This window comes from Mirounga leonina, unplaced genomic scaffold (genome assembly GCF_011800145.1).
Source record: "Mirounga leonina isolate KUSES-001 unplaced genomic scaffold, KU_Mleo_1.0 Mir_115, whole genome shotgun sequence".
Lineage (NCBI taxonomy): Eukaryota > Metazoa > Chordata > Mammalia > Carnivora > Phocidae > Mirounga > Mirounga leonina.
In genome coordinates this window covers 34,651,729-34,679,320 of record NW_023270268.1, presented here as the reverse complement: position 1 = coordinate 34,679,320, position 27,592 = coordinate 34,651,729, and the positions used below count along the sequence as shown (strand labels likewise).

The 27,592-nt window shown below is 41.1% G+C and overlaps 2 protein-coding genes across 2 annotated transcripts; one reads left to right on the top strand and one right to left on the bottom strand.

Annotated features, from left to right (window-relative positions):
- Positions 1-1,510: 1,510 nt before the first annotated feature.
- Positions 1,511-1,885, bottom strand: LOC117999936 (U6 snRNA-associated Sm-like protein LSm3). Its single transcript, XM_034989350.1, has one exon. It carries the CDS (start codon positions 1,883-1,885, stop codon positions 1,577-1,579), a length of 309 nt encoding a protein of 102 aa, XP_034845241.1. The 3' UTR covers positions 1,511-1,576.
- A 5,121-nt stretch (positions 1,886-7,006) lies between these two features.
- Positions 7,007-8,317, top strand: LOC117999928 (proline-rich protein 23A-like). The gene has a single exon (XM_034989339.1). The coding sequence runs from the start codon at positions 7,565-7,567 to the stop codon at positions 8,315-8,317; it is 753 nt and encodes a 250-aa protein (XP_034845230.1). The 5' UTR covers positions 7,007-7,564.
- The last annotated feature ends 19,275 nt before the right edge of the window (positions 8,318-27,592 follow it).

The window sequence follows — 27,592 nt, the reverse complement described above, 5'->3', positions numbered from 1 at the left end:
CTACTATGGAATAGTGTGGCAGTTGCTTAAAAAACTAAACATACTCTTACCATTATTATCTAGCAGCTGTCCTCCTTATTGTTTATCCAAAGAGCTGTGAACTTATATCCATATAAAAACCTGTACACAGATGTTTATAGCAGCTTTACTCATAATTGCTGATACTTGGGGGACGCCTGGGTGGCTCAGTCGGTTAAGCGTCTGCCTTCGGCTCAGGTCATGATCTCAGGGTCCCGGGATCGAGTCCCACATTGGGCTCCTTGCTCAGCGAGGAGCCTGCTTCTCCCTCTCCCTCTGCCGCTCCCCCTGCTGTGCTCTCTCTCTCTCTCAAATAAAGATAAAATCTTTAAAAATTTTTTTAAATATACTAATTGCTGATACTTGGAAGCAACCAAGATGTCCTTCAGTGCCTGAATTGACAAATAAACTATGGCACATAAGACAATGGAATATTATTCAATACTAAAAACAAATGAGTTATCAAGCAGTAAAATGACCTTAAATGCATATTACTAAGTGAAAAAAGCCTATCTGAAAAGGCTGCAAACTATGATTCCAAGTATGTAACATTCCAGCAAAGGCAAAATTACGGAGACAGTAAGGAGATCAGATAGATATTGCCAGGGATTAGGGAGGAGGAGGGCAGAATGAATAAGCAGAGCAGAGGATTGTTAGGGCTCATATTCAATATGATACCATAATGACGGACATATGTCATTTACACATTTGTCAAAACCCACAGAACTGTACAATGCCAAGAGTGAACCCTAATGTACACTATGGACTTTGGGTAATAATGATGTGTCACTGTAGGCTCATCAATTGCAACAAATGTAATACTGGTGCAGAATGTTAATATTTGGGGAGGCTATACACGTGTGAGAGGGGGGTATATGTGAACTGCTCCCACTTTCTGCTCAATTTTGCTGTGAACCTACAACTGCTCTAAAAAATAATATCTATTATTAAGAAATGCTATAAATATATTCTCTCATTTCTTCTCTTAACTTCCTTAAAAGACATGACTGTAAAATGCAATAATTATAACATATTATTAGATTCATAATATATATTAATATAATATAGATGAAAGTATAGAATGAAAAAGAGGGAATGGTGTTGTATTAGAGCAACATTTTTTTCACATTAAATTTTTATTTTCTCTCAATATTATATGTTTTTAAATGACTTTTTTTTAATTTTTATTGTTATGTTAATCACCATACATTACATCATTAGTTTTTGATGTAGTGTTCCATGATTCATTGTTTGTGTATAACACCCAGTGTAGAGCAACATTTTTGTTTTGTTTTGTTTTGTTTTGTTTTGTTTCCTGAAAAAAAGAGTTCTGCATCTTGGTGATGACATTTATTGAAAGGGTTGGAAAAAAATTAAAATGCCCTTTAGCTTAAGAATGTTTTAGTTATCCGCAAATCAACTCGTTTCAGGAGTGGAAGAATCCTTGGTCATTTCTTAATATCAAAATTTACGCACGTTTCTCTTTTGAATGTCTTCTACATTTAAAGAGGCAATCATACAAAAGCTCCTATATTCCATACATGATAAATTCTTTGTTTCAGCCAACTCTTAATGGAGGGGCAACTAGTACAACACCATCTCCCCGGACAAAAAGCATTGGAATATTCCATTTTGTTGATTTATATATCTCTTCGTATGTTTCCTCATCAATTTCTATAGTAGTCACGGTTTCTTCCACATCTCCCAATATCATATTTAAATGCTGATCGTAAGCATGTAATCTGCCTCGAAGCTCTCTGTCATTTCTCATTTTCACATAAATTCGCTCATCCAGGCTGAGCCTGATGAGATCCAGGGGCTCGTCTACAGTGTTGGTAGTTTGTTGCGGATCCACGTCGTCCGCCATGTTTCAAACCCTGCACCCTTTCCCGCCTCTCCGCAACATTTTTATATAGTATTGAAATTAAGTTAGTATTACTCTTAAGCAGACTGTAATAAGTTAAGATGCATATGGTGATCTCTAGATCCCAACCAAACAGCTCAAAATAATATGGTTAAAAAATCAACAGAAAAATTTAAAATAAGACACACACAAAAATATTTACTTAATGCAAAAGAAGTCAAGGAATAACAGAGGAACAAAACAACACAGTAGCAATCAGATAATAAATATCAAAATGGCAAGTGTAAATTCAACCATATCAATAATTACCATAAATACAAATAGTCTAAACATCCCAATCAAAATGCAGAAATTGTTCCACTGCCTAAAAAAAAAATAGCAAGATCCAACTATGTGTTGTCTAAAAGAAACACACTTAAGATTTAAAGATTTAAAGAAACAAATGAGTTGAACTGGTAGGAGATATATCATGCAAACAGTAACCAGAAGAGAGCCAGAGTAACTATATTAACATTGAGGAAAAGTAGACTTTAGGACAAGAACTATTATTATAAGAGCTACAGCAATGTTTTTCTAAATAGATCTCCTGAGGCAAGGGAAACAAAAGCAAAAATCAAAAATCAAAAATCAACTACTGGGACTACATCAACATAAAAAGCGGGGGACCTGGGTGGCTCAGTCAGTTAAGACTCTTGATTTCTACTCAGGTCATGACCTCAGGGTCCTGGGATGAAGCCCCAGGTTGGCTCCATGCTGTGCATGGAGCCTGTTTAGATTCTCTCTCTCCCTCTCCCTCTGCCTCTCCTCCCAACTCTCCCCCTGAGACATGACACCTGAAAGCAATACATGATCCTGACCTGCATCTTATAGGCAAAAAAGAAATAAATGCATAAATAAATAAAATAAATTTTTTAAAAGGTAGATACAGAGATAGATAAATAGAAGTATATTATAAAAAACATTATTGAGGGGCACCTGGGTGGCTCAGTTGGTTGGGCGACTGCCTTCAGCTCAGGTCATGATCCTGGAGTCCCTGGATCAAGTCCCGCGTCGGGCTCCCTGCTCAGCAGGGAGTCTGCTTCTTCCTCTGACCCTCCCCACCTCATGTGCTCTCTCTCTCTCTCATGCGCTCTCTCTCAGATAGATAAATAAAATCTTTAAAAAAAAAAAACAGTATTGGTACAATGGACAAAACTGGAAAATGGACTGTTAAAGTGTGGCATCAATGCTAAATTTTTCTTAATTTGGTAAGTGTACTAAAGATATATAAGAATATTCTTGTTAGGAAATATACACTGAAATATTATGGGGTAAAGAGGCCTAATATGTACAACATACTCTCAAATGATTCAAGGAATATATACATTTGTATCTCCTGTTGTCTTTCTGAGAGACAGAGAATATAGAGCAAATGTGGCAAAATGTAAAAAGTTGATGAAGGATAAATGGTAGTTTTTTATATTATTTTTGCAATGCTTCTGTAAATTTGAAAATATTTCAAAACAAAGCATTAAAAAATTAACAAAACAGAAAGAGATTGATACTTCTTTGACATGGACATTAATTTCTGAGCCACGGCCAGTATTATGCTTAACAGGCAAACACCAGCAGCATTCCCACCCAAGTCTAGAAGAAGAAAAAGATACCACTTTCCCACTAGTATTTATCTAGCCAACAAAATTAGAAAAGAGAAAGAAATCAGATGTATAAAACTTCAAAAGAAAAGAAAAGAAGAACATTTGCTGACCATATGATCGTAAACCTAGGAAGTAACTGAAAAAAAATAGGACAATTTCATAAGAAATCTGAATGCAAAATTAATATACAGAAAGCACGGGGAGGGGCGCCTGGGTGGCTCAGTTGGTTAAGGGACTGCCTTCGGCTCAGGTCATGATCCTGGAGTCCCGGGATCGAGTCCCGCATCGGGCTCCCTGCTCAGCAGGGAGTCTGCTTCTCTCTCTGACCCTCCCCCCTCTCATGCTCTCTCTCTCTATCTCATTCTCTCTCTCAAATAAATAAATAAAATCTTTAAAAAAAGAAAAAAAAAAAGAAACCACGGGGAGGATGGCAATGGACTCAGTCTTTGGAGCAGTCCCTGAAGCCAGAGCTGCCATGTCCCCTCCTCTTTCACTACCTGTTGCAAACAATAAAGGCCATTTGTACCTTAAAATTTAAAAAAATAAAATAAATAAGGGGCACCTGGGCATCGGTCAGTTGAGCAGGGGACTGATAACTTCGGCTCAGGTCATGATCTCGTGGGTCTTGAGATGGAACCCCCCCCTTCCCTCCAGGTTCAACAGGGGAGTCTGCTGGAGATTCCCTCCATCGCTCCCCTTACTTGGGAGCAGACATGCTCACTCTCTCTCTCCCCCTCTCTCTCTCAAATAAATAAATAAATCTTAAAATAAATAAATAAATAAAATCTTAAAATTATACACACACAGAGAGAGAAATCATTGGCATTCACTTACAACAGAGAAACCTAAGCATTTGGTTAAAAAAAAAAAAAAAAAACTGCAATTTAGCTTCAGCCTTTAAAAGACCAAATACCCAACTGTCAATTTGGGCATTCTTAGAATATTAAGGTATTAATGATTTTATGATAACATAGGCCATGATCATATCTAATCATTGTAATAGCATCAGTCATTGTATAATGCCATTCACCCCTCAGTGATGTGTTCAGGAAATAAAGATATACCAGAATCACCAGAATTACCCTGAGATAAGCAGAAAGTGAATGAGCCACTATAATCATTCTTCTTCAGGCAAAGACAAAGGAGTTGCTGTACAAAAGATATCTGAAGTCACCTTTTCTTGTACTTACACAAAATTTCCAAACAAGATACAGACACCAGTACTGCATGTTGAAAAAGATCTCTTCATAAAAGACAGAAGAGATCATGTACTTTGCAGATAACAATACCAAGCAGCAGTAAGCTCTAACATATTACAGAAAAATATCCATAATAGTTTGCCATTCCAGGAAGGAAACAAATCCCCTATGTTAACCTTTGTAAACACAAAGAAAAGTATCTTACTACATCAGTCCTGGATTGGGGGTTGGTGGGGAGTGGAAGGGACAGCTACACTGTTTACATTTTTTTGAAAATGTGTTCAGGTATTATTACTTATGTAAATAAAATTTTCTTAAAGCCAGTTATGCACTCTAGGAGATAACGTAACAGCCGATGCCAAGACCAGGGTCAGGGCTCAGAGCTCAGGGCCTGGAACTCAAGAGTCTCCAATCAAGCAATGAAGGGGTCAGAGTGCTCTGATGCCCAATGCTAAGGAAATTCTTGAGTCCCACTCACTGATGTCCATCTTGTACCTAATTTCCAGTACCCAGGTTACCTCCACTTTTTTCTTCCAATACAATGTCTCTGTGCCTAACCTGTACCCTGCCCAGAGCCTGGAGCAATAGTTGCTAATTCCGCCCCGACGGTGGTTCAAGCATTTTGTGCTGATTGGTCAGGCAGTATTGACTGACGCCAAGGAAACCCAATGAGTGGCCCTGACAGTCCCTGGGACCCTTGCAGCAAAGTCAAGTCAGGCAACATGAAAGATACCTGCTCCGGTGCCCAGCAAGCCATTCCTGAACCGTTTGGATATTATGTCATAAAAATACCTGGAAGAGTACTTTCTAACAGATCAGACTCCCTTTTAGGATGATGATCATGATGATAACGATGACGATATTTTTTACCATTCATTCAACGCCTGCTACATGCCAAGCGCTGTTCAAGACTCTGGGAAACAGCGCTGACATTGTCAAGTGTGAAAGACAGATTATAAACATAATAAACAGTAAACAGCTACTATTTACTAAGCACTTACTATGTTCCAACAACATTTTACATACATTATCTCCCAACCACTCTCCGGCTTCCACATTCACCCCGAAACGACTGCAGTTTCCCAGCGGCCCGCACTCCCCCTCGCCCCCTCCCCTCTCTGCACCGAGGCCGCAGAGAGCCTTGTAGACTGTGCCTTGCCCCAGGTCGCACCAACTCACGGAATTTCTCACACAGCCAGGAAGACCAGAAACCCGGCCATAAGAGCGGATGCCGGCCAGTTGTGCAAGGAAAAACCCTGAATGTAGCCCAGGAAGTTTGACTGTTCTTCATAACTTTGTCACCAACAATCTGGGCCGTGATCGCAGGCATAACCAGCTTGCTACCGGAACCTCTCAACCGCTAATGAAAACAAACTCAGTGATCTTAAACTTCAGTGTAAAACAAAATTTTTTGGAGGTGCTCACGGAGAATTCCTAGGCCTCACGCTCCAGGAGTTCTGATTCAGTGATTCTGGGATGGAGGAAAGCATCTGCATTTTCCACAAATTTTCCAGGGAATGGCAATGCCGCCAGGTCACAGACCACTAGCTTAAATGTCTATTAAGAGAGGTCTGGTTTAAATGTAATTCCATACAAAGGAATGCTATGCAGCCCTAAAAATGAAAATATAAATATGCTATTTCGTAAAAAGGTATAAAGCGAGCAATCGCGTGGTTAAGAAACAGGGGTGGAAGGAAATGTTTTGTTGCCCTCTGTAACCATATTAGGAGTGTTACTTATTCCAAAATCAGTGTTGGGTGTTTCTTCCTATTAACACTAGGTAACGAGTTGAGCCATACCTTCCTTTGGCAGCCGCAATACACCATGCCAAAGCACCTTTAACCTGACACTCAGGTCAAGGCACCGACGCTGCATCTTCTTAAGTGGGCCTTGTAGTGTCAGACCCAGTTCTGCTAGTTCCTGGCTTCTGAGCAAACCGATTAACCCCCCTCTGCATGACATTTTCATCATCTGTCAACTGGGCTAAAATAGGTATACTTAGTGGTTGTATTTTAGGTCAAACTAAATAAATTCTTACTACTGATGATGGTAGTATAATAATTACTACAGTACGAAACAGATATGTATATAGTATGGTAATAAATTGATCTTGCAGGGCCAGCTATTAACGCACTCAACCCTAATTTCATTTCCCCCTAAACACCTCTGCAATGTTCTAACAGTGGTTTACAACTTCCGAAGAGGCCTAAGGATATGGCCCAAAAACTCTTCCCACTATTCAACTGAAAGAAAAGCATAGGTCATTTCCGGGGCGGGGCTTCAGAGGAGGCGGGCCTTACATCTCCCTGTCCTGGTGCAGCTTTCCACTGGCGGGAATTGAAACACAATCAACTTTTCCGATTAAGGTCCTCCTCATCTGAGGCCAGCTCAAGGAACGTCGAGATCTTGACCCTGGAAGCCAAGCCCTAGAGCGGCACCACTGCTCTGCCTCCTAGAGGCCCATAAAGGTATTTCCTTAACCACGGCCTCGGCTATTGGGCTGCACGGATACCGCGATCTCTACGGGGCGGAGCCTCGGAAGGGGCGGAGCCTAGCGTGACATTTTGCGACTTTGGTTCCGCCGGCGTCACTTGAAAGATCCGCGCAGATCGGTCAGTGTGAGAAACCAGGGATTCGAACGCCCGAGGCTGAGCCCTGCGCCCTCGCTGCGCCACCAGAACCCCAGGACTGCCGGCCTCCCAGGAGGCGCCCCCAGAACTCCAGGCACTCTCTCCGCCGCCCCCGGCCGCCTCACCCGTCGTCGAGAGCTGTCACTGCGTGCAGGACCCGGGCCCTCACACCCTCCAACAGGCCCCGGGAGCGCCGCCCGCAGCGCCGTCCAGGTGATGGGCAGCCGACCCCGCAACCCCGGCGCCTACCCTGAGCCAGGCTGGGGACCGCCGTCCGGAGGATCCCGCCCTGCCAAGCGCCGCCGAACCGAGGAGCCTGCGGGCCTGGAAGGCCTGGGGGAGCCCCCGGCCGCCGGCGCACTCACCTCCGTGGTGGTCCTGGCCTCCGGCTGCGCCCTGCAGCTGCTCCTGGACGACGTCGACCTGGTGCTCGAGCCCGAGCCAACGTCGGCCCTGCAAGTGACCCTCGGAGAGCTCACCCTCGTGCTGGTCCCCGAGGCTCTCCTGCGCTCGGGAGGGCAGGGCCACTCGCCTGCCGGCCTGCAACAGGCCACTTTCCTGAACGCGCCCGGGCACACAGTCGCCGTCGAGCAGGGATTCTTCTGCGCTCCTGTCCCAGAGATGGCCGCCCAAGAAGAGGCCTACGAGGCAGACGCGGACCCCGAGTTCCTGCCGCCTCGCGTGGACCCTGCTGCGGGCTCCGTCCCCGGGCTCCGCCCCTGCGCGGGAAGGGTGGCCAGCCCCCACCCGCAGGGCCCCGTACCAGATCCCTGGCCTTGGGCCCCCACCCCCAGTCCAAAGAGACGCTCTCCTCTCCGCTACTTCAACCTGGACGCCCACCTTCTGGAGCCCTTCCCCAACTCGCCACTCCAACCTCTACCTCCCTCTCCGAGCCCAGGTCCCCACGCGCGCCCCCAGCGCCCCCCGGGTGCCTCCCGCAAGGCCCGGAGACGCCTGTTCCAGGAATGAACTGCTCCCACAATCCCTTGCCACCCAGTGGGCACGTTAAGACTGTCTTCGAAGAGCCGCTGTGTGTACATTGCAAGACCTGCACGAATCACCAAGCACGAATAACGGACAGATGCTCCTTTGATGCAAGCTGCATTGCAAAATTTTGGATCGATGGCGAACCGAAACATCTGAAAGGAAATCACCTCAGCAACGAAATGCTGCTGGAAATACAGTGTACTTCCAGAAATCCGAGATGCTGCTCAGGTTATTTTCTCTATAAGGTTATGCTTAAGTAGCTCCATTCTCCCTAGTTTTGCACTTTTTTCTAAAAACCCATCCTTTCCCCAGCACCCTACCACTGCACCTCTTCCTCCAAAATTACAGTAATTACTAAAAAAAAATTTTTCTTAATGAGTTTTGCCCCCAGTGTCCGTGCTAGTTTATGACAACCTTGCCATTTTGACTTTTAGGGGGCTGTAGATGCTTTTGGGGAATCTAACAAATAGGTGTATGTGGACAAATGTTTGTTGGATACAAAGCAAACATAGAATGAGGAGCGATGATCATGTGCCCTCCTTTTTTTAATGAGAAAGTTATCAAATGTTTTAACTATATTGCTTGGTTGGGGTATCTTTCCCAAAAGAACCAACTCTTTTGCATCATTTTCTTCCAATATATTTTTACTATAATTCTCCAGTGCTGGAAAAGTTTATAATTCTGAAGACTCTGTGTTTTGATAGTTCTAAGATCCTAAATATATTTTGTACATTGTAACTGGCATATAGAAATAATTTGTTATGTTGTTCTGGTATCCAGAAAAATTATTTAATTTATTTAATGGTTTGTCTGTAGATTATCTTGCTTAACTAATAAATGCAATATGTCCAAAATAATGGGAATATTCTTTTTTTGACAAGCCTCTTACATTTTATTTTTCCTTGATTTAAGTTTATTTTCATTTTTTAATTTTTCATTATGTTCAGTTAGCCAACATATAGTACATCATAAGTTTTTGTTGTAATGTCAATGATTCATTAGTTGTGTAAAACACCCAGTGTTCATCCCAACACGTGCTCTCCTTAATACCCATCACCCGGTCACCCCATCCTCCTAACCTCCTCCCTTCTGTAACCCTCAGTTTGTGTCCTTGATTTCTGTGTGTGTGTGTATGTGCATGGTTGGTAGATAGGCCTTATCCTGTTGAAGAAGTTAGCTTTGAGTCTTTCTAATCATGAAAAAATCTTGGACTTCTGTTTTGTCTATTTTGACTGACTACAAAGACTTTCTCAAATTATTATAAATGTTGGCAGTTAATTGTGTGTTTACATAAAATAGCTGCATGGAACGTTTGGGTCACTGGGTACATACAGAAACCTGCCAACAGAGCAAATGGGACCAGGCTTGAGGCTTCAGGGATCTTTAAAATTGGATGCCCTCCTGAGGACTTGAGAAGAGAAAGTAGAAAGGGAAAGACAGTAACTGCTGGGTCACCTTAAGGGTTTTTAATGTTAAATTTTAACACAAACTTTTCTGTATGCATAGATGACTTTTGTACTTCCTTATTTAATCTATTAATGTGGTGATGTGCACCTCCTAAAAAGGTAATATCTTTGCCTTTCTGCTATTCCACATTATTTGATACAATTCTAATTCTACCTTCGGTTCCTTTTCCTTGTTTTTAGTTTTGTTTTGTTTTTACAAACAACCATATATAAACAACTTCTAATTTTAAAATATATTTTGCCAGGTTTGCCTCATATTTATAACAAAATAAATTATTCATGATAAAGCTAATGTCAACAAGATACTCATTTTTTCTGTTGAACATTATTATTATTATTTAGATTTGCCAGCATACTTTGCCAGTGTCTTTGCTCACCTTCCGTTCTTGCATTCCACTCCTTCATTCCATCCTCGTTTTTCTTCTTACCAAGGTATGCTCTTTAAAATTCTTTCAGCTGTGGCCTGTGTGTAAATCTTAGTTTTGCATGTCTGCAAATATTTCAGTTACACCCTCAAACCTGTGTAATATTCTAGTGAGAGATGGAATTCTAAAATAATTAGGGGCACCTGGGTGACTTAGTCAGTTGGGCGACCAACTCTTGATCTCATCTTGGGTCTTGATCTCAGGGTTGTGAGTTTAAGTCCCATGTTTAGCTCCATGCCCTAATGGGTTCCACACTGGGAATGAAGCCTACAAAATAAAATAAAATATAAAATAAATAAAATAAAAATGCCTTTACTTTCTCACTACTTTAAAGATATTGCTCTAGGGCCGCCTGGGTGGCTCAGTCGGTTAAGCGTCTGCCTTCAGCTCAGGTCATGATCCCAGGGTCCTGGGGACCGAGCCCCACATTGGGCTCCCCGCTCGGCGGGGAGCCTGCTTCTCCCTCTGCCTGCCGCCCCCCCTGCTGTGCTCACTGTCTGTGTCAAATAAATAAAATCTTAAAAGAAAAAGAGATATTACTCTATCATTTGCCTTGCCATTTACTGTCACAGTTGAGAAGCCTTCTGTCATTTGTATTGCCATTCCTTTGCAGGGGTTCTGTTTACAATTTACTATTTTTCTTGACCTTGATATTCTACAGTGTCAACGTGATGTGTTTAGGGGGAGAAATTTTGCTTGCTGCAACTCAATGAGCTTTTTAAATCTGAAGAATTAACTTTAAAAAAAAAAATCTCAGAATGAGTATCTCTTGGACCACTGAATCCCTCTCCAATATCTGTAACTTCCAATAGATAAAGGGTGATGCTGCTTAATCAATACTCTTAACCTTGCATCTCTTAGTATCTATATTCTGTTTTTGTGGCCTTTATGATAACCCACTTTCTGTCTTACAATTCACTGATTCTGTCCTTTTCTTTTTTCAAAATTCTGTTTATATTCTTTATAAGACAGTGTACATTTCAAATACTGCATTTTTCCTTTTCAAGACTTCCAATTGCTTATATTTTAATATATCTACCTGCCCTTCTTTCACAACTTTTAATCCATGTCATATAAACTTTTCTTATTTAATGGAAATCTCCTCCTTTATCTCTAGAAGAATTAAGCATTCTTGTTTTAAATTATGTATCAATTAGCCCAATAATTCCATTTCCTCAGGCATAAAATCTCCAATTATTTGGCAGCTCTTGAGATTGATTTCCTTCTGAGTAAAGAAGTCTTGTTTTGAGGACACATTTCGGGTTTTTCTGTTTTGTTTTGATTTGATTTGCTTTTTCAAATTTTTATTCAAATTCTAGTTAGTTGGGGTGCCTGGGTGGCTCAGTTGTTAAGCATCTGCCTTCAGCTCAGGTCATGATCCCAGGGTCCTGGGATCGAGCCCCACATTGGGCTCCCTGCTCTGCGGGAAGCCTGCTTCTCCCTCTCCCACTCCCCCTGCTTGTGTTCCACCTCTCACTGTGTCTCTCTCTGTCAAATAAATAAAATCTTTTTTAAAAATAAATAAATAAAAATAAATTCTATGGCAAAAATGGACAGGGAAAGAAACAACAAATGTTGGGAGAGGTTGTGGAGAAAGGGGAACCCTCTTACACTGTTGGTGGGAATGCAAGTTGGTACAGCCACTTTGGAAAACAGTGTGGAGGTTCCTCAAAAAATTAAAAATAGAGCACCCTATGACCCAGCAATTGCACCACTGGGTATTTACCCCAAAGACACAGATGTAGTGAAAAGAAGGGCCACATGCACCCCAATGTTCATAGCAGTAGTGTCCGCAATAGCCAAACTGTGGAAAGAGCCAAGATGCCCTTCAACAGATGAATGGATAAAGAAGATGTGGTCCATATATACAATGGAATATTACTCAGCCATCAGAAAGGATGAATACCCAACTTTTACGTCAACATGGATGGGACTGGAGGAGATTATGCTAAGTGAAAGAGGTCAAGCAGAGAAAGTCAATTATCATAGGGTTTCACTTATTTGTGGAACATAAGGAATAGCATGGAGGACATTAGGAGAAGGAAGGGAAAAATGAAGTGGGGGGAATTGGAGGGAGAGATGAACCATGAGAGACTATGGACTCTGAGAAACAAACAGGGTTTTAGAGGGGAGGAGGGGAGGGGGGGATTGGTTAGCCCAGTGATGGGTATTAAGGATTGCACATACTGCATGGAGCACTGGGTGTTATACAAAAACAATGGATAGTGGATCACCACATCAAAAACTAATCATGTATTGTATGGTGGCTAACATAATATAATAAAATTTTTTAAAAATAATAAATAAATTCTAGTTAGTTAACATATAGTGTAATATTGGTTTCAGGAGTAGAATTTAGTGAATCATCACTTACGTACAACACCCAGGGCTCATCACAACACTCACCCTCTTTTATACCCATCAGCCCATCCCCTACCCACCTCCCCTCCAGCAACCCTGTTTGTTCCCCATAGTTAGGAGTCTCTATGGTTTGCCTCCCTCTCTCTTTTTTTTCCTTTCCCCTATGTTCATCAGTTTTGCCTCTTAAATTCTACATATGAATGAAATCATATGGTATTTATCTTTCTCTGACTGACTTGTTTCACTTAGCATAATACACTCTAGCTCTATCCACATCGTTGCAGATGGCAGGATTTCATTCTTCATGATGGCTGGGTAATATTCCTTTATATATATATATATATATATATATTCCTCACATCTTTATCCATTCATCAGTCAATGGACATCTGGGCTCTTTCCATAATTTGGCTATTGTTGATAATGCTTCTATAAACATTGGGGTGCATGTATCCCTTCAAATCTGTATTTTTGTATCCTTTGGATAAATACCTTGTAGTGCAATTGCTGGATCATAGGGTAGTTCTATTTTTAACTTTTTGAGGAACCTCCACACTGTTTTCTGGAGTGGCTGCACCAGTTTGCATTCCCACCAACAGTGTAAGAGGGTTCCCCTTTCTCTGCATCCTAACCAACATCTGTTGTTTTCTGTGTTGTTTATTTTAGCCATTCTGACAGGTGTGAGGTGGTAGCCCATTGTGGTTTTGATTTGTATTTCCCTGATGATGAGTGATGTGGAGCATTGTTTCATGTGTCTATTAGCCATCTGGATGTCTTCTTTGGAAAAATGTCTATTCGTGTCTTCTGCCTATTTCTTAACTGGATTATTTGTTTTTTGGATGTTGAGTTTGATAAGGTCTTTAAAGATTTTTGGATACTAACCCTTTATCAGATATGTCATTTGCAAATATCTTCTTCCATTCTGTAGGCTGCCTTGTAGTTTTGTTGATTGTTTCCTTCACTGTGCAGAAGTTTATTACCTTGAAGTCCCAGTAGTTCATTTTTTGCTTTTGTTTCCCTTACTTCCAGAGATGTGTCTAGTAAGAAGTTGCTATGGCCGAGGTCAAAAAGGTTCTGCCTGTGTTCTCCTCTAGGATTTTTTTTTCCAAAGATTTTATTTATTTATTTGACAGAGAGAGACACAGCAAGAGAGGGAACACAAGCAGGGGGAGTGGGAGAGGGAGAAGCAGGCTCTGCTGAGCAAGGAGCCCAATGCGGGGCTCGATCCCAGGACCCTGGGATCATGACCTGAGCTGAAGGCAGACACTTAATGACTAAGCCACGCAGGCACCCCTCCTCTAGGATTTTGATGGATTCCTGTCTCACATTTAGGTCTTTCGTCCATTTTGACTTTATTTTTGTGTATGGTGTAAGAAAGTGGCCCAGATTCATTCTTCTGCATATGGGGTTTTCCAATTTTCCCAACACCATTTGTTGAAGAGACGGTCTTTTTTCCATTGGATATTCTTTCCTGCTTTGTTAAAGATTAGTTTACCATATAGTTGTGGATCCATTTCTGGGTTTTCTATTTTGTTCCATTGATCTATGTGTCTGTTTTTGTGCCAGTACTATACTGTCTTGATGACTACAGCTTTGTAATATAGCTTGAAGTTCAGAATTGCGATGCCTCCAGCTTTGTTTTTATTTTTCAAGATTGCTTTGGCTATTCGAGGTCTTTTGTAGTTCCATACAAATTTTAGAGTTCTTCATTCTAGCTCTGTAAAAAATGCTGGTGGCATTTTGATAAGGATTGCTTTAAATGTGTAGATTGCTTTGGGTAGTACAGGCATTTTAACAATTTTTGCTCTTCCAATCCATGAGCATGGAACGTTTTTCCATTTCTTTATGTCCTCTTCAATTTCTTTCATAAGTTTTCTATCGTTTTCAGCATACGGATCTTTTACCTCTTTGGTTAGGTTTATTCCCAGGTGTCTTATGGGTTTTGGTGCAATTGTAAATGGGATCAAGTCCTTGATGTCTCTTTCTGCATCTTCATTGTCAGTGTATAGAAATGCAACAGATTTCTGCATGTTAATTTTGTAGCCTGAGACTTCGCTGAATTTGTGTATCAGTTCTAGCAATTTTTTGGTGGAGTCCTTTAGGCTTTCTACATAGAGTATAATGTCATCTGCGAATAGTAAAATTTTGACTTCTTCCTTGCTGGTATGGATGCCTTCTATTTCTTTTTGTTGTCTGGTTGCTGAGGCTAGGACTTCCAGTACTCTGTTAAATAACAATGGTGAGAGTGTACATCCCTGTCTTGTTCCTGACCATAGAGGAAAAGCTCTCAGTTTTTCATGGGGACACATTTTGAATGGTAATTCATTTTCTGCCCTATATCGGAATTTTGTATGTGCATCATAATGGCTCCCTAAGATCCAGAAGTCAGAGCCAAGCATATGGAGCTCAGATAATTTGCCACTCAAAAATCATATTTCTCATCCTCAAGCAATAACACATGGCCCAATTTCCAATTTCAATGCCGTAGTGATGCTGGAGCAGACTGTACCTATCCCCACTCCAGCAGGACTGCTGCTGGGAGTATTGGCAGCTAACTTAGCTGAGTTGCTCTCCAGGAATTACCTTCATCCTCCATGGAAAGTCCACTCCAATGATTGTTCAATTAGGGGATGCACAGGCTCAGTTCCCTTGGTTCTAGACAACTCTGAAGGTCTATCCCAATTCTAGAGCTCTCCATGGGTTGGCCGAGGCTTTTGTTGCAATTGTATCCCAGTTCAAGTTCTCCATCTGCCCAGTCATATTTTCTTTGGTCCTCCAAATTCCTGCATGCAAATCTCCATTGTAGTGTTCCCAAACCAATTTAATATAGCTAGTACCAGGAGTTATCATAGGAAGGAGCCACTAAAATGGATTTCAGAGCTGAATCATGGAGCATGAGTAGCCCATGGCATGCTACAGCAAAGTAGATAAGATCTTAACCAATGGTGAACTTATTGACATACTGGTAGAAGGGAATACACTGGCATTGGCAATATCCCAGGCATCTGAGAAATTTGGGGGACAGAGTAATTATAAGAAGTAACATTTATAAGCAGTATGGAATTGAATGGCTGTTGCTGGGATGATCAATACATTCAAGATAAAGAATGAAAGGCTGAGGGTGATTAATTACCAATAAAACAGATTCAGACCGTTTCCTTGACAGCATACAAATAGCCTCCTGGAGCTAAAGGGGTCAATGGGAGACCCCAAAGATCCAACCCAGGATTCACTGTAGGGTAAAAGATTGAATTCTCAAACTAAGCAAGTCTGTAATGGTGAGATCACAGCTTAATTGAGCACTGAGACATTGAATGGAGACAACCAGATATATATACATGAATATTTTGAATCCCTAGATCCCTCTCAATCCTCTTGAACCTCAGAAGTGGCCCACTCCTCTCTGTAAAAAGTTGACACTGCTCCCTTGCTTTAAGATGATACAGAAGCCTCTGCCTGGCAAGATAACATGCACCAACCTCAAGATCTGCCTTCATCTCCTCTCTTTGCCACCAGGCCAGTAACTAAAGTTATACACAATATAATCCAGTCAGGGAAGTGTTAGGCCTATACACAAGGAAGTGGACTGCCTATACCCTGGAAGAGCTAGAGAACTCACTCAACATATACCAGCAGGAGCCAAGTATAGAACTGAGGGTGCTAGATGTCAGCCTGGAGAAAGGAGAGTCTATCAATTTAGAAGCACTGTCTCATGATATATGATTGAACAATCCTGGCAAGGACCCTGTAAGGTAGTGCTCACATTTGGACAGGTGGTTCTTGGAAGCTTGGAGAAAAGGATGTCCCATACAAAGTTAAGTGAAAATACCATAAATGCTGAGGCAGACAGTAGAATAATGGATCAAAAGATTCAAGCAGTGGATATACTAGCTACGGCTGAATAATATATCAGCTACTAGGGAGTGTGGGAGGGACTAGAGAGACCATTGTGCAACAAAGCAGTAAGAAATGCACAGGAGAGCCACCAGTATCATTGAGAAGCTCAATAAGCCAAGGTTGGCCAGTGATGGCAAATGCCATTAAAGAGCTGGACTCCTTGGTAGCCATGGGGATAATAGGATCTGAGAGACTGAATATACAAATGAACAATGGCCAGACTACATATGACACTAAAATTCTGATCCACAACTTTTGCAACGCCCAGCCCAGAAACAAAACCATAACTTCATTAGTAACTGGCCCTAAATAGTCAGACTTAGTGAATAACTGCCAGCTTCCCTACTTTCCACCCCCACTTCCAACTCAGGACCACCTAGAGAAAGCCACATATGCTATATCTAAGATACAAAGTATACGAACCAAACCAATTACCTAGGAGTCCCTGCTTCCAGTTAGCCTGCCCCAGCTTCCTATCATGCCAACAACCTCCAATCAAACATACCTAAGACTTCCTTTTTTCCACTACAAAGTTTTCCCACTCCCTTACCTGCCTAAATATCTCTGTCAAATGCAAGTGATTGGGCTGACTCCCTTGCTATTATTGCAAGCTCTGAATAAATAGCTTCTACTTGTTCTCATTTGAGTAGCCTTTGTTTATTTTCTATTTTCCTGGAGATCCCAGTGAGATGTAATCTGCACTGCCCATTGCCAACCCTCAGCCTTCAACCAGGTGCTGTACTCATGAAGGGACCCTGTGCCTTGCTATCATCAGCTTATGAAGTGTGTATTGATGTGGTAAGTCAACAGCACGTCTGAACTCTCTCACTGCATTGAGTTCGTTGGTTATTTACTCTCAGTTTGATACCAGGTTTTGTTACCACTTTCATTTATTTGGCATCCCTGTGGAATCAAGCCATTCCTTTTCTCCTCTTTTGTTCTCTTCCATGTTTCCATTTTGTGTTGTGATGACTAAATGTGTTGTCACAGAAAGAGAATCACAGGGTAGAACACTGTAATAGGTCCTATAAGCCTGTTGTTTGTGCTAACCTCACTCTGGTGAGTTTGCAGTTCTCACCAGACTGGAAACCATTTGGACAAACTTTGTTGTGGGCACCAATAAAACTAGATGAGGTTCTTCTGTCCTGAATTTTTTTCATCCTGAAAGTTCAGTTTTGGTCCAGAAAGAGTGTTCTCTTGTTCTCTGCCTGTTAGGGGGTACAGACTGTTGGGTCTGCATTCAGAGACAGCCAACCATCAGAATGGAGGCCTAAGACACAAGGTGTACCAGTATCATGTTTTCCCCACCATTGACCACCTTTATTGGGTAATCTAAGTCTAATTCCTCTTCTCTTCCAGGAAAAAAAATGCCTGCTTCATATATGTAGTCTGATTACAATCCTAATTCTCAAGCCTCTCTCTCTGACATAACTTCAGCAAGGGTGATTTGACTTGAACAAAATTGTTCATTTGAGAAGCACCTTAGAAATGAAAGGGAATAAGATTTTCCAGATTCAATGGGCAGCATTTTTTTTTTATTGCTTTTAAAGAGACCTCAAAACAAAACTCTGAATCAACAGTTGCTTCATTAAAAAATTCCTTCACAGAGCGCCTGGGTGACTCAGTCGTTAAGCGTCTGCCTTCAGCTCAGGTCATGATCCCAGAGTGCAGGGATCAAGCCCTGCATCAGGCTCCCTGCTCGGTGGGAAGCCTGCTTCTCCCTCTCCAACTCCCCCTGCTTGTGTTCCTTCTCTCACTTTGTCTCTCTCTGTCAAATAAATAAATAAATAAAATCTTTTTAAAAAATTCCTTTGCCAAAGCTTATGAGCAATTTGACAAACAACAAACTAGATTCATTTCTCTAATAAATCTCCTGTCCTTGTCCTCCAGTTGCCTAGGACCTCTTCCAGATCTCTTTCTTCCCCTTATCCTGCCAATCTCTCTCCTTCTGCACTTCTGTTGACTCCTCCCTCCAATTCCCCTGTTCAGGCCCCACCTCTCCCCAACAACTCTCCCAATAACCAAAAATGCTAGTTCTTCTAGAGATCCATCCCCCATAACTGAATTAAAAGCTATTAGTAAGGATTTCCCTAAATTCAGACAGGAACAGCAAATATTCATAGAAGAATTTAGAATTCTTTTGGGTGTATATGACCTATAATTACCTGACTTATACCATTCATACACATATTAGTCAGAAATGCAGATGCTAACTCCTAGATGGCAAAGCAGATTAGACTCACCCAGAAAAGGACCTATAGGATCTCTCTTACCACAATAAACCTGAGGGTCTAAAAACAAGCCTGAAGAGTTGGGCAAAGTCTCCTAAAAATCATACCTGAAACATATCCAGTACAAACCAATACAAGTGCTACTGTTTCTATATCTAAACCCTGCCACTTTTGCTCAGCCCCTTCCTCGGAGAAAAGAAACCACACAGGTGGTCATTATTTCAAATAACTCACAGATTTTCCCTACATCCTTTTTTTTTTTTTAAAGATTTTATTTATTTGACAGAGAGAGAGACAGCAAGAGAGGGAACACAAGCAGGGGGAGTGGGAGAGGGAGAAGCAGAAGGAGTGGGAGAGGGAGAAGCAGGCTTCCCGCGGAGCAGGGAGCCCAACGCGGGGCTCGATCCCAGGACCCTGGGATCATGACCTGAGCCACCCAGGTGCCCCTACATCCTGAGTCTTTAACTGTAACCCTGAGCCCTTGATTGGAAACATTTTTTCCTGTTCTATGATAACACACCCATAAATTTAATAGGGAGAGACTTACTTTGCACATAGACCCATTATATAGAAAGCACACCTAAGAAACTATTTCTTGAGGTTTCAGAGGACTCCTCTATTCATAACCAATTGTGTCTTTTCTGAATATACCTTTGCATTCTCCATATTTAATACATACCCCAAATAAAGACCTTGACACCCAACCTGACCCTCTATGGGCTAGAAATTCTATTGATATAGGAAAAGTAGTGGGAGCAGCATCTATTAACTTCAGCTACATTCTACCAAACCATTACTCAAACTTCCCCAATATCTCTTGAAGTCAAAGGAAGAGCTAAACCTATTGATGAAGGCCTCATATACAAAGGTCTTCTCATACCCTGCCTTTCATAACACTCATCCCACTAGAAAAGAAACCAAACAGACAAGTATATAAATTTGTTCAAGACCTCAAGGCCATCAACAAAATAAGTATACCTTACTTCTTTGTAGAAATTAACCCAAGTGCCATCCTATCATCAATTCCAGCTGAAGCCACTTGCTTCACTGTAGTGGATCTTTGCCTTTTTTTAGTATGCTTCTAGAACAAAACAATCAATATCTTCTTGCCTTCACCTGTAGAGGACAAAAATCTACCTGGATAATCATGTCCCAGGAGTTCACTAGAGCCCCCTCCTGTTTTTCCCAGATCCTCAATCAAGACTTAAAAGATCTAATCTCCCTTGTGATTTAGTACCAATACAATGTGTAGATAATCTCCTACTTTGTTCAGAGAACAAGGAAGCCTGTAAAAGGATTCCATCTACTTGCCCCCAGCCTTAGAAAAAAAGAAACAAAGTTTGAAAAGATAAGTTATAATTTTGCCCAAGTACAATCCTTTAACTAGAATATGACCTATCTTAAGAAGGAAAAACATTCTCTCCTGTTAGACTAAAGACCACCCAAATATATCCTAGATCTCTCACAAAGAACAACTGAGAGTATTTTTTATTTTAACTGGATATTGCAAACAATGGGTGCCAAATTTTTCTGAGATTGAAACACCTCTTTATGAATTGACTATGTCCTCAGTTAGAAAACTTCACCTGGGGAACACATATGTGAACAGGGCTTTGTAACCTGAGGGAGGCCATTCAACAGCCTCTTTCTTTAGCCATCTCCAACTACAAAAAGGTCTTGTGTCTATTTGTGCATAAGCAATCTAGACAAACCCTTGAGATTTTAATTAAACTTGATGAGAACCACCAAAAAAAAAAACATTGTTCCAGAAACTGGAAGCAACTAAGATGTCCTTCAACAGGCAGATAGGTAAACAAACTGTGATATATGCATACAATGGAATAGTATTTAGTGTTAAAAAATAAGAAAGGAGCTAACAAGCCATGAAAATACATTGAGGAACTTTAAATGCATATTGCTAATTGAAAGAAACCATCTGAAAGGACTACATACTATGTGGATCCAGCTATGTAACATTCTGAAAAAAAAGGCAAAACTATAGAGACAGTAAAAAGGTGAGTGGTTGCCAAGGTTCAGAGGGAGAGGGGTGAATAGGTGGAATACAAGGGGTTTATAGGGTAGTGAAACTATTCTATATGCTATTACATGGATACATGACATTATGCATTTGTCAGAACTCATAGAACTGTACATCACAGGGTGAACCTTAATGTAAACTATGGACTTTAGTTCATTATAATGTATCGATGTTGGTTTATTAATTGTAATAGCGTACCATAATAATGCAGGATGTTAATAATAGGAGAAACTGCGTGGGAGAGTTGTGGTATATGGACACTGTGCTATGTGCTCAGTTTTCTGTAAACATAAAACTGTTCTAAAAAAGTGGTGCCTGGGTGGCTCAGTCGGCTAAGTGACTGACCAACTTTCGATTTTGGCTCAGGTCATGGTCTCAGGGATGTGAGATAGAGCTCCTCCAGGGTCTCCGTGCTCAGTGCAGAGTCTGCTTGGGATTCTCCCCCTCTCCCTCTGCCCCTCCACTCACTCTCTCTCTCTCTAAAATAAATAAATAAATTACAAAGCTGTAATCATCAAGACAGTATGATGTTGGCACAAAAACAGACACATAGATCAATGGAACAGAATAGAGAGCTCAGAAATGGACCCTCAACTCTATGGCCAACTAATCTTTGACAAAGCAGGAAAGAACATCCAATGGGAAAAAGACAGTCTCTTCAATAAATGGTGCTGGGAAAATTGGACAGCCACATGCAGAAGAATGAAACTGGACCGTTCTCTTATACCATACACAAAGATAAAGTCAAAATGGATGAAAGACCTAAATGTGAGACAGGAATCCATCAGAATGCTAGAGGAAAACATAGGCAGTAGCCTCTTCGACATCGGCCACAGCAACCTCTTTCAAGACACGTTTCTAAAGGCAAGGGAAACAAAAACAAAAATGAACTATTGGGACTTCATCAAGATAAAAAATCTTCTGCACAGCAAAGGAAACAGTGAACAAAACTAAAAGGCAACTCATGGAATGGGAGAAGATATCTGCAAATGACATAACAGATAAAGGGCTGGTATCCAAGATCTATAAAGAACTTATCGGGGCACCTGGGTGGCTCAGTTGGTTAAGCAACTGCCTTCAGCTCGGGTCATGATCCTGGAGTCCCTGGATCGAGTCCCACATCGGGGTCCCTGCTCAGCAGGGAGTCTGCTTCTCCCTCTGACCCTCCTCTCTCTCATGCTCTCTGTCTCTCATTCTTTCTCTCGCAAATAAATAAAATCTTAAAAAAAAAAAAGTCTCATTCTCATAAGGAATTAGAGACAGCTTAAAAAAAAAAAAAAAGAACTTATCAAACTCAACACCCAAAAAAACAAATAATCCAGTCAAGAAATGGGCAGAAAACATGAACAGACATTTCTCCAAAGAAGACATACGAATGGCTAACAGACACATGAAAAAATGCCCCACATCACTAGCCATCAGGGAAATACAAATCAAAACCACAATGAGATACCACCTCACACCAGTTAGAATGGCAAAAATTAACAAGGCAGGAAACAACAAATGTTGGTGAGGATTTGGAGAAAGGGGAACCCTCTTACACTGTTGGTGGGAATGCAAGCTGGTACAGCCACTCTGGAAAACAGTATGGGGATTCCTCAAGACATTAAAAATAGAGCTACCCTATGACCCAGCAATTGCACTAGTAGGTATTTACTAAAGATACAGAGTAGTGAAAAGAAGGGGCACATGCACCCCAATGTTCCTAACAGCAATGTCCTCAATAGCCAAACTGTGGAAGAAGCTGAGATGCCCTTCAACAGATGATTGGATAAAGAAGATATAGTTCAAATATACAATGGAATATTACTCAGCCATCAGAAAGGATGAATACCCTTGCAGATATGGTATAATGATTTTTACCAAGGGTGCCAAGACTATTCAGTGGAGAAAGGACAGTCTTCTCAACAAACTTTGTTGGGAAAACTGGACATCTACATGTAAAAGAATGAAGTTGGACCTTACCTTATACCATATACAAAAATTAACTCAAAATGGATCAAAGACCTAAACATAAGATCTAAAACTATAAAACTAGTAGCTTAAAACATAAGGGGAAATTTTCATGACACTGGATGTGGTAATGATTTCTTGGATATAAGACCAAAAGCACAGGCAACAAAAGTAAAATAGACAAATTGGACTACATCAAAATTTAAAACATCTATGCATCAAAAGACACAATCATAGAGTGAAAAGGTAACCTATGGAATGAGAGAAAATATTGCAAAAGATTTACATATCTTATATGAGGTTAATATTCAGAATAATAAAGAACTCCCACAACTCAACAGCAAAAATTAAATAACCTGATTTTTAAATGGGCAAAAGATTTGAATAGACATTTTTCCAAATAAAATCTATAAATGGCCAACAAGTATGTGAGAAGATGCTCAGCATCACAAATCATTAGGGAAATGCAAATCAAAATTTCAATGAAATGTTACCTCACACCCATTAGGATGATTGTTATATTTTTAAAAAGAAAGAGAAAAAAAACAAATGTTGGCAAGGATGTGGAAAAATTGGAACCATTGTGCACTATTGGTCATAATGTAAAATGGTGCAGTCATTATGGAAAATAGCATGGCAGTTCCTCAAAAAATTAAAATAGAACTACCGTATGATTCAGCAATTCTACTTCTGGGTATATAACCAAAAGAATTGAAAACAGGGTCTTTTTTGTATTTGTACAGCCATACTGATAGCAGCATTATTCAAAATAGCCAAAAAGTGGGGGCAACCCAAATGTTCACAGAAGGATGAATGTGTAAACAAAATATGGTAGATGCACACAATGAAATATTATTTAGCCTAAAAAAGGAATGAAATTCTGACACGTGCTACAACATGGATAAATACTGAGGACATTATGCTAAGTGAAATAAGCCAGTCACAAAAGACAAATACTGTATGACTTTACTTATATGGGGTATCTAGAATAATCAAACTCATAAAACAGAAAGTAGAAAGGTGGTCTCCAGGGGCTCGGGAGGGGAGGAAATGGGGATTTGTTGTTTAAAGGGTATAGGCTTTCCATTTGGCAAGATGAAAAAATTCTGGATATTGGTTACACATAATGTGAATATACTTAATACTATTGAACTGTACACCTAAAAATGATTAGGGTGCTAAATTTTATGTTGTGTGTAATTAACCTTAATTTTTTTAAAAAGAGACCTGAGGTTATTTCTAGTTCGTATGTCACCTGTCGATAACATAATCCTAGAAAAACTGTAAAGATGGCACATAACCAAGAACCAAAGTTTCAAGAGCTCTTTGAACATCTTCAGATAGATTTTACCTGGCTTCCACCCCTATATGAATGTATTTTAGTTTTTGTATGTCTACTTTCAGGATGGGTTGTATCATTTCCAGGCTGAAAATCTACAGCCCTTATAGTCACTAAAAAGCTGCCTGAGGGGCACCTGAGTAGCTCAGTCGGTTAAGTGTCTGCCTTCAGCTCAGGTCATGGGATCTCCAGCTCCTGGGATCAAGCCCCGCAGGGGGCTTCCCACTCAGTGAGAGTCAGCTTCTCCCTCTCCCTCTGCCTCTTCCCCCCACTCATGCTCTCTCACTCTCTCTGTCTCAAATAAATAAAATCTTTTATTTAAAAAAAGCTGCTCAATATTGTGTTTCCAGCATGGAATATACAAACTGACTGACTGTGGACCCAACTGCACACCCTAAAATCAGCCTTATAACCCAGCTCTAACCTAATTTGACTACAGCCTAGAGGCAGTCCCATCAGTCTTGTCATAGGAGAAGGTCTTTACCTGGCAAAACCAGTCTATAAAGACTGGAAGAGGTTTCTGCTTCTTCAAATGTATAGACACCAATGCAAGGCTAAAATTATAAAGAATCAGGCAAACATGACCACCAGAAGGAAACTAATAAAGTTCTAGTAACTGACCCTGAAGAAATGGAGATCCATGAACTACTTCACAAAGAATTAAAAATATTCATTTTAGGGGTGCCTAGGTGGCTCAGTCCATTAAGCATCTGACTCTTGATTTCAGTCCAGGTCATGATCTCGGGGTGGTGGGATCGAGCCCCCTATCAGGCTCCATGCTCGGTGGGGAGTTTGCTTGAGGATTTCTCTCCCTCTCCTGCCCCTCCCCGTGCTTGAGCACTCTCTCTCTCTCTCTCTCAGATAAATAAATAAATCTTTAAAAAATAATCATCTTAAAGAACTCAATCAGCTATAAGAGAACATAGGTAGATAACTAAATGAAATCAGGAAAACAATACATGAACAAAATGAGAAGGTTTAATAAAGAAATAGAAACCATTAAAAAAAATTCTGGAGCTAAAGAATGCAATGACTGAACTGAAAAATTCAATACAGAGCTTAGCAGCAATTTTATCATGTAGAAAAAAGAATCAACAAACTCAAAAAGAGGTCATTTGAAATTATCCAGTTAGAGGAACAAAAAGAGAAAAGAATAAAAAGGAGTGAAGAAAGCATACAGGACTTAATTGAAATCATCAAAAGAAATGATACACATAATGGGAGTTCCAGAAAAAGAAGAAAGAGACAGAAAGCTTATGTAAAGAAATAATGGCAGAGAATTCCCCAAATTGGTTGGGGGTTGGCATCTTGATTCATGAAGCCCAAAAGCTCCTAAAGAGGTCTACAAGGAGACACATTATAATTAAATTATCAAAAGGCAAAAAGAGAATTTTGAAAGGAATTTGCCATGCCCAAAGTAGCCTATCAGTGGTTTTCTCAGCAGAAACCTTGCAGGACAGGAAAGAAGTTTACAGCAATAAACACCTACATTAAAAAAAGAAGAAAGATCTCAAATAAATCAACATAACTTTATAATTCAAAGAACTGGAGAAAGAGCAAAGCCCAAAGTTAGAAGAAGGAAGGAAATAATAAAGATTAGAGGAAAAGTAAGTCAAATAGAGAATAGAAAAATCAACAAAACTAAGATTTGGTTTTGTTTGAAACAATAAACAAAATCAACAAACCCTTAGCTTGACTAAGGAAAAAAAGGAGAAGATTCAAATAAATAAAATCATAAATGAAAGGATCCATTACAATGGATACCTAAGAAATAGAAAAAATTAAAATAGAGACTATATTTTATTTTTTTAAGATTTATTTATTTATTTGAGCGGGGAGGGGCAGAAGGAGAGGGAGAGAGAGAAGCCTCAAGCAAACTCCATGCTAAGCACAGAACCCGATATGGGGCCCAATCCCACAACCCTGAGATCAGGAGCTAAGCTTAAGCCAAGAGTTAGACGCTTAAACGACTGCGCCACCCAGGCACCTTGGAGATTATACTTAAAAAAATAAAAATAAAGAGAATCTTAAGGAACTATTAGAACAATTATACACCAACAAATTGGGCGATAACTTAGGCGGCGGGGCAAGATGGCAGAGGAGTAGGAGACCTAAATTTCGTCTGGTCTCAGGAATTCAGCTGGATAGGTATCAAACCATTCTGAACACCTACAAACTCAACAGGAGATTGAAGAAAAGAATAGCAACAACTCTATGAACAGAAAAGCGACCACTTTCTGGAAGGTAGGACGTGCGGAGAAGTGAATCCCAAGCGATATTCGGGAGGATAGACGGCAGGGGAGGGGGCCTCTGTCAGCCGCTTCTGGCAAGTGATAGAGCTGCGGAGCACAAAATCAGAACTTTTAGAAGTCTGCTCCGCTGAGGGACGTCGCTCCAGTGGCTAAGCGGGGGGTGGAACCCTCGCGGGACAGTGTGGTCTCAGGACCCTCGGGGTCACAGGAAGACTGGGGGTGCCTGAGTGCAGCAGAGCTCCGGGTATCAGAGCGGGGAAGCCAGCTGCAGAGACGGAGCTTAGGCATGGGCTCTCAGCTCAGGGTTGCCATAAACCGTGGTCCAGGGCACAGTCGGGCCACTGCTCCTCCAGTAGAGACCCAACAAGCAGCAGATCCGGGGAGACTCCCCTTCCTTCCCCGGGAGGAGTGGCACGGGAGCGCACTGCAGGGGTCTGCTGGGTTTGGAGACTCCACATGGGGTCGGGTGCCAGAGATAGAAATGCTCAGTCACAGGCCGGGTGAGCACAGAGTGTGGCCAAAGAACAGGGAGATGGGAGTGACTGACTGCTTTTCTCTGGGGGCTCACTGAGGAGCGGGGCCCGAGTTCTCGGCTCCTCCGAGGCGGAGATTGGGAGGCTGCCATTTTCACTCTCGGCCTCCAAAGCTGTACGGAAAGCTTGCAGGGAACAAAAGCTCCGGAGAGCAAACCCGAGCAGATTACTTAGCCCTGACCGGCAAGTGCGGGGCAATTCCGCCTCCAGCAAAGACATTTGCGAACCACGGCAACAGGCCCCTTCCCCAGAAGATCAGCAAGAACAGCCAGCCAAGACCAAGTTTACTGATCAATGAGAATGGCAGAACTCCAGCGATAGGGGAATACTGCACATAGAATCCATGGCTTTTTTTTTTTTTAAGATTTTATTTATTTATTTGAGAGAGAATGAGAGACAGAGAGCATGAGAGGGAGGAGGGTCAGAGGGAGAAGCAGACTCCCCGCCGAGCAGGGAGCCCGATGCGGGACTTGATCCTGGAACTCCAGGATCATGACCTGAGCCGAAGGCAGTCACTTAACCAACTGAGCCACCCAGGCGCCCCATCCATGGCTTTTTTACCATGATTCTTTAGTCTTTCAAAGTTAATTTTTTTTTTCAACTGTCTTTTTTTTTCTTTTTGAATTTTTCTTTTTCCCTTTTTCAACCAACATCTTATCAATCCCTTTTTTAAAAAAAAACATTTTTATTTTTCATTTTTAGAGTCATATTCTATCCCTTCATAGTAGTTACCCTTATTTTTGGCATATATATATATAAGTT

Excerpts from the sequence above, each read along its gene's own strand:
- LOC117999936 (XM_034989350.1), bottom strand. The coding sequence starts at position 1,885 with ATGGCGGACGACGTGGATCCGCAACAAACTACCAACACTGTAGACGAG.
- LOC117999928 (XM_034989339.1), top strand. The coding sequence starts at position 7,565 with ATGGGCAGCCGACCCCGCAACCCCGGCGCCTACCCTGAGCCAGGCTGG.